This window comes from Apaloderma vittatum, unplaced genomic scaffold (genome assembly GCF_000703405.1).
Source record: "Apaloderma vittatum isolate BGI_N311 unplaced genomic scaffold, ASM70340v1 scaffold45527, whole genome shotgun sequence".
Classification (NCBI taxonomy): Eukaryota; Metazoa; Chordata; class Aves; order Trogoniformes; family Trogonidae; genus Apaloderma; species Apaloderma vittatum.
The window spans coordinates 1,041-8,815 of record NW_009727559.1 but is presented as its reverse complement, the minus strand read 5'-3'; the positions used below and the strand labels follow the sequence as shown (position 1 = coordinate 8,815).

General features: G+C 38.8%; 1 protein-coding gene across 1 annotated transcript; it reads right to left on the bottom strand.

Moving 5' to 3' along the window:
• Positions 1 to 207: 207 nt before the first annotated feature.
• FBXW2 (F-box and WD repeat domain containing 2) lies at positions 208 to 7,511 on the bottom strand. Its single transcript, XM_009873698.1, has 6 exons — positions 7,000 to 7,511; positions 4,599 to 4,793; positions 3,672 to 3,805; positions 2,981 to 3,067; positions 2,196 to 2,365; positions 208 to 777 (listed from the first exon to the last, which is right to left on the bottom strand). Exons 1-6 carry the CDS (start codon positions 7,487 to 7,489, stop codon positions 489 to 491), a joined length of 1,365 nt encoding a protein of 454 aa, XP_009872000.1. The 5' UTR covers positions 7,490 to 7,511; the 3' UTR covers positions 208 to 488.
• Positions 7,512 to 7,775: the final 264 nt, after the last annotated feature.

Here is a 7,775-nt window from a genome sequence, read left to right as displayed (position 1 = left end):
ATCATAAGAAAAAAACATTTTGAAGAGAATGATACTGGAGAAGGGGTTTGCTATCTTCTCACTGGAGTTAAGCAGCCATGCACTGTAACCCGTATTTGCTGTTCATGTGCAAAAGCCTGTGTTTCTAAAATAGTAGCTTCACCTTCTGTTTCAATGATAAAAAATAGGTCAGAAGTCAAGTCAAGCACTACTTCATTTCAGACTTGATGGTGGATTTGAATGGTTTAAACATTACAAGCTATGTTTCAGAGCCCAAATAGTTATGCTTAAACATGGGTACAGACAAAATTTTGTGGTGAAAACTCTTAGCATGCCGTATTGTGTTACGTCCAAAACAACCCATTCCCAAATGCCCAAATAAAACTAAATGATTGTTCATTGCATGATGATACCATTAAGTGTGCAACTTTGGTTCATGCAAAGTCTCATTTTATGGACGCACTGCTAATAGTCCATATATTCCTGAAGATTCTGCATATGTGAGCTTTTCAGCCATGTTCTTTCCATAACACCAAATGGATACTGTGGTCCGGCATACTGGTGGCAAAAACTAAGCCCATATCATTTTGGCCATTTAGTCCATTTAACCAAGATATTTCACCAGCCAAAAAGCTTGAACCTCTCTTTGACTTTCTATACTCTGGTAGAGGCCAGCGGCTTATCAGTTTTTCTGTCCTCAAGTCCATTATATACAGGTATCTGTTATCAAACAGTAGAGCAAATATCTCTCCAAAGCCCAGCAAAGACACATTTGAGAAGTCAGGAGGTTTGATAACCCTAGAAGACAAGACAACATTGTTAGAAACTCTATCACAACATAGTCGTGAACCTGCACTGCTAAAACAAAGCTTTGTGTGTCTAAAGAAAGTAAGTGTCTAAAATTCTGAAAGGACTTGCACTGGATGCAAGTTTTTTCAAATTAAGCGACTGAACACTTAGCTGCAGGCAAGCCTGTGGTTTCAGTTCTGGCTTTGTTCATTCAGGACAGACCCTTCTGAACAGTAAGGTTAAGGTTTGAAATGGATTCAGCATAGCACAAAAAAGAAAAAGCCTTGTTTCCACATACACACAGAAGAGAAAACGTACTTCAAATTAAGAGGTAAACCCCCTTCTTATTCTTTGGACCACTCTTTTTAGAAGCTGGAAATAGAACACATAAATGCTTTCACGTGACAAGAAGATAAAATAAATAATTCAGGATTGGTCCTTAACAGAATGCTGTTTTACTGATGCTTAGCCTAAGTTAAACATTTTCATCTTAGGGAGAAATAAAAGTATTTGTTAGTTACCCTACACTTTTGGGATATTTTGGCCTTAATAAATAAAACTTGAAACAGAAATTGAAGAGTGTAAGTTTTCCACAACTGACTGAGCATTTGATCACAGCATTACATAAAGCACAGAACTCAGGCACAAAAAATGTATGGATATGCAAATCTGTTCTCAGCAGTAAGAGAGCATCTTTCTCTTTTGAAAGATGGGAAGGTAAACTAAGAAGTGAAAATACTCAGTTTTTCTTACTGATAAGAAACACTTTTCTTGCAGTACATCTTCCTGTGGTAGATATTCCACAAAAATTTGGGCCATTTTAGTTAAGAGTCAGCTAAAAGTTCTAAAATGCAATTTTTTCTTTAATGTTACGATCTTTGATGCCATTTCCAACAGACAGAGCCTCATTCTTTTTATGGGAACAGAACAGCATCCTGTTTGATCCCTTACTGCAGTCTGATAAATTTCCCTATCCCACAGTGTTATCAAGCAGGATATATCAATACTGCTATAAGGAAAAAGTAAGAGTCTTATTAATTTCTTGTCCCACCAAAGAAACGCCACAAATGGCTGCCTGGTTCTCTATAGAGCAGTCTCCACGGCAACATTAACTTCTAGTCACTAGTTTCACATTCACAACTACAGCACTGCAGTCTGATTTAAGTCTATATTGAAACTCCTCAGCCAATCGAGTGAAAATACGGAACAGGACTTAGCCTGTGGCCAGAAACCAAAACAGCAATCACATGATTCATATTAACAGACGATAAATTAGGATTAAACCTGCCAATATGTGCAAAGTAAGATCTTCGCAGAACTTCCTAATCACGATTCTTTTGGCCTACAACTAAAGTAAGTTAGTAAAAGTAGTATGTTCTACTTGTTATTTATTTAAAGAAGACTAAGCCTGAAGCTGAAAGATTTACCTGAGAATATCATAGCTGGCAAAGTCCCACTGGTATAATCCTAGTGCTGAACTGCACACTATGTATTTACCATCAAAGTGCAGTCTGGGCTGTAGGGAGATGCTGCGATCTTCAGAAACTGACAGTGTTTTTAAGCACTTGCAGTTTATTTCCCTTCCAATAGGCCAAATCTAGAATTAAAACAACATTCACATTATAAACTATTATACAAATACAGCAAGCCTTACAGTCTCTCTTTAAGCATCACGTAAATATGTGCATATTTTTTCAGAAATATTTCTCTCCTTTAGGTGGGAACACTTACTCTCTTAAGTGACTTGTCTTACAGTATTGTGCAGTATGTGGTGTTTCTAGCCTAAAAAATTCCAGTGAAAATGAGTGCCTTAAAAGAACAGCAAAAAACCCACCAAGCATCCCATTGGACAGAAAAGTAAGTGTTTCAGTTATGAAGCCCTTCCACAGCCACAAACTATTTGCAGCACCTTCCAAACCAAAGGTCCGCAGCAGTAACAGTACCTGCAGTTCAGTGCTGCACTGCCACCTGAGCGCACCAGCCGTGCACTGAGAACACCTAGTTTATGCGCTAACATTCATGTAGAGTTATCATTTAAACACAAAGGAAAGCACTGTAAAGTTAGCTTCCAAACAGCTGCATGTCTTGTATGCAACTTTACAAGCAGGAAATATGAGAGAAAATAGTCTTATATTAACTGTAAATTTCAGTGAAGCACTCACGCATTCTGTTCCCGTGGGTACCAAAATTATGTATGCTACGTGGTACATACCTTGATTTCGTACTTATCTGCACTTAGAAGAATATAATCGCCAGGACTATGCATAAGAGATTTGACTTTGCACTTCTGCAAAACTACCTGTAATTGAAGAATGTTATGATTTATGTTGATGCAGTTAAATAACCAAACTTCATCTGCATTTTTCACTTGACTGAAAACCTGCATACTGTACTCTTGCATCAGGGCAATAGAAATACTTTCAGCAACTGAAAGTAAACTACAGTTTATATTTTTCTTGTTCCTAATAGTGACAACTTAACTGTATTAGTAAGTGAACTTCACTTCCAGAATCACCCCCTCACACCCTCCAAGTTTTGAAATACTTAGGAGAAAAATGCTTTTCATGCTCAGATTTTGGTTATGAAGATCATCAATTTTGCCACATAATTTTAAAAGCAGCTTTCTTTCAGAACCATTGTTTTTATTCAGTCTTTGAATCAAACACTGAGTCCTAGTATTACTCCAGCTGCTTTGGAATAGAAATATTTCTAATCGTCTGAAATGTCTACTTATGGCTGAAGTATTTTTTTCTGCTGAAATATTATTTTGCAGTATTTCCTGATGTTCTTCAGATTCTCCACCTAGATGCAGGGTTAGGATTAGGAAAGAGAAATTCAGAATACATTACAAACTTAGCGCAAGAAAGTGTTTTGCAAGGTTAATTAAAAATCAATATGCCCACCTTAGTGACCCATTCTGTGTGTCCAGTAAGGGTATTCAGGCACGTTCCTGTTGATAAGGCCCATACTTTCACAGTGAAGTCTGCAGAGCCGCTGACTAGAATATCAAGTTCATCATTGTAATCCACACTAAAAACTAAAAGCAAAGATAATACTAAATAAGGAATACCAGTCTCTATGCACACAGTTTTCTGTAAGACAGACCCTAACTAGTAGCTTCTATATGAATTTAATAGCCTCTAGATTCATATGCTACTACAGCTTTACCTGTTCTTGAACTGAGTATGTGAACTGTTGCTCTGTATTCCTAAGATTACACTGCAAAATTCCTGATTTTTGTCCAAGTTAAGAGCACATACATCAGTGCTTCCTTGATGGCTGTATTATGGCAAAGCATAACTTAAGCTAGTTCCTATTTTAAGAGTTCTAGTAAATCAATTCCAGCAGGATTAGTACATCTGATATATCTCATTACTCACAGAGGAACAGACCTACAGGCGAGTTGATGATATTTTGCAGTAGAGGACAGAGAAGTAAATTGCAAATGCAGATTCCCAGGTTCTGTTGTGCTGTAAGCACATCTCCAGTCTGGGAATATAAAGAAATACCATGGCCACGTGCTCCTTGCTACCTAGGGTTTGCACCTTTTTGGTAGACTCGAAAGTAATGAATAACCATAGCATTTAGGATTATCTTCATGCCGCTGCAAAACACTACAGGGCTAAGCTTCGGCATTATTCAAGGACAGACAGACATAAACCTGTTCCGGTCGCTTTCCCTCTCACCTGAAAAGGTTACCTGGGAGAGAGCCTAATAAAAAACCCAACAAACTATCACACAAAGAGCTAACTTAAATTATAATTTGTTTGATGATGATGTATGTTACTTGACTGGTAAAATTATGATTTGATTGTTGAAGTTCAACATACCTGCACCAGTATGTCCTCTAAAATGCTGTGTCTTTGCCCCAGTGCTCCATTCCCAACAGGCTACTGTGTTATCAAAAGATCCCGTTACAAGTTTTTGTTCATCAAACTTCACTGCAGCACAAGTGTGTGTCTGGATACCATATATGCACTGACCTGTGCTTACATCCCACAGTTTTGCAGACAAGTCATCTGATCCTAGAATATAAACGAACAGGGTAATTGAAAGCAAAAAGTATTTCCAATCCTATACTCGCCTTCCATGTTTGTCCTAAATACAGTATTTTCATGGAATCACAGAATGGTTATGGTTGGAAGGGACCTCTGGAGGTCCCCTCTACTCAAACAGGACCACCAAGATCCAGTTGCCCAGGACCATGACCAGATGGTTTTTAAATGTTGCTAAGGATGGTCTCCATGGTCTCCCCGGGCGACCTGTTCTCAACCACTCTCACAATAAAAAAGTGGTTTAGAGGGAACCTCCTGTGTTTCAGTTTGTGTACACTGCCTCTTGTCCCACCACTGGGTGCCACTGGAAAGAACTTGTCTCTATCTTCTTTATACCTTCTCAGGTATTTCATACATTGACAAGATCCTTCCTGAGCGCTCTCTTCTTTAGGATAAAAAGGTCCAGCTCTCGCAGCCTTTCTTCCTATGAGAGGTGCTCCAGTCCATCATCTTCATGGCCTTCATTGGACTCTCCAGTGTCCATGTCTGTCTCATCCCGTTCAGGCCTCCTCAGTACACAGTACTAAAGGTCTGGCTTTGTCAGTGCTGAGTGGAGAGGAAGGAACACCTCCCTCAACCTACTGGCAATGCTCTCCAAAGCAGCCCAGGTTACTATTAAAACCTTTGCAGCAAGGGTATGTTGGTAGCTCATGTTCAACTTGGTGTCCGCTAGGACTCCTGGGTCCTTTTCTGCCAAGGTGCTTTATTATTCGGTGGTCCCCAGCACATACTAGTGCCATGGAGTTGTTTCTCCTCAGGTGCAGGGCTTTGCATTTTCCCTTGCTGAACTTTTTCTCATTAAATAGTTACTTCCAAGGTGCTTGAATGGGGAATAAACCTGTTTTAAGTGTCAGCACTAGAGCAAAGCCTCTTCTTGTCATATTAAACTACTAGATATATGGCCTTCCACTTCCTTTATATTCTTTTCGCACCTTCCACAGATTCCAGCACTGCCTCTGACTGACAGCATCTGCTAAAGCAGCCACGTGGAAGTTTTATGTGATGCATCACTCTCAGGTCTGCAGAGCCACTGACTACTGCAAGCTTTAGTTTGCTTCAGGTAGGAAGAGTGTCCACCAAATCTTGACAGACAGCAGATGAATATGAGACCCCATCACCTGCCAGTTTCCTTTCTCTCTCCAAAGTTATTTTTTTTTTTTTAATATTAAGAAACCTCATAACAGTAAGTCCAGACTGCTGGCTTTGGAGTGTGGAATAAAACCTCGGAGTGTTACGCTTGTTTCCCCTGGTGGTTTCAGCAAAAAACTGTGCCACTTTTCAGAAAGTTTCGATGATGCCGGTTCTTGTGTATTTACATTCCTTGCTGAGCAGGAAAGTGAAAGACTGGCTAGAGTCTAGTTGTTGGTTTCTAGTAACCATGTTAATCTACCAGCAAATGTGGAGGTACTTAGCCAGTATTTCCAATTTATTCTGAAGCATTGTCATATCAGTGATTGAGAAATGCTTGGAATATGAAAGCAGTTACTTAAGGTTACTTAAATATTCTTTCATATTCAAGGTTTCTTATTGGTTCTGGCTGTGTTTTACATTCAAATTGAAATCTTGAACCCTGCAGTCTTCAGGGAGGAAGCTGAAATTATCATTACAATGTGCAAGTCAGACTATTAGCAAGGTTAACCTTGCTTTACAGGTCCACTTCTGCTTTACAGGTCTTCATACAAGCACTTATGTTAAGAACTGAGAATGCTTAAAAACTGTATTAGAGAAATTGTGTTGTTTCGAGAAGACAAGACTTTTTCCTGCCACACCTAGGGAGACTGCAATGACTGCACAGCCCAAACAAGGTTCCCTTAACTGGAAGTTATTCCTTAAGAGAATAACTCGTGTATCTGTACTTCTCAAATGGTCTCACTAATCTCAAGCATGATACTTGCTGTTATTGTTATTTTAACCAGCAGTGAAACTGGTCTCCTTGTTTTCCTATTAAAGTGATTAATGAGTTTCTTAGCATGTCAGATGTTTCAGAAATTTAAAAAAAAAAAAAAAAAAAAAGCAGCTCTATGAAAATAAATTAAAAAAAAAAAAAAAAAGAAAGCAGCTCTATGAAAATAATCTGCCTGGTAAAGGAAAAACTGATGGTCATTAATCATAAGGGGGGAGGGGAAGGGGGAGAAAAGATAGAATTGTAAGACCCCAAGTTTTCTATTCTTCCTACCTGTACACAGAAGTCCATCTTTATAGTAAAGTGCATATACTCTGGCACTGTGTCCAATTAAAGAGGATGTCTCAAAGGCTTCGTGGTCCTTCAGTTGCTTCATCCTTAAAATAGCCTTCAGGTAAACTTTCTTCCAATGCAGAGGATCCTGAACAGAGTCATCTATTTGCCAACCCAAATTCTTGCACGCAGTCTGCCACACCTCTGTACAGGCACTTATAACCTTATTCCACTGCTTAGAGACGAGGCAACACGTGAGTAAGGTCTGAGGATCAAGCCATTTTAACAGATAAAAACTAAGTTCCAATGGAAGGAGTTTGAGGAAGTCCCTCTTGAGGAGAATCTCTAGATTATTGGAGAGGTGCCTGAGCTGGACTGCTCCACTCAAGCTAATCAGGTGATCCAGAGTTTCATTTTTCTGCAAGTCCGTCAGAGAAAGAAATGCAATAGAAATGTTATCAAGCCATGCTTCAAAGTCCTTTTTCTCCATAAGGTTATGGAAAAATTTACCTGTGATACATCAAAATACTGTATTAGTTCCGTTCAGAAAACAAAGTAAGCATCACATTTTTATTACTGGCACATCAGTATTCCAAGTGGCACGTTAACACATAGACTGAGGTGATCAAATGCATTTTAAAATATTCATTAGGTTAGGACTAAGCATTTGCATACTCTTTGAACTATCATTTGTCCACATCAGACTTAGAAGTGAATTGTATGGAGCTAATGAATGTTAGCATTCTTTATGAATGTTAACAACATTCTCTTTGTAG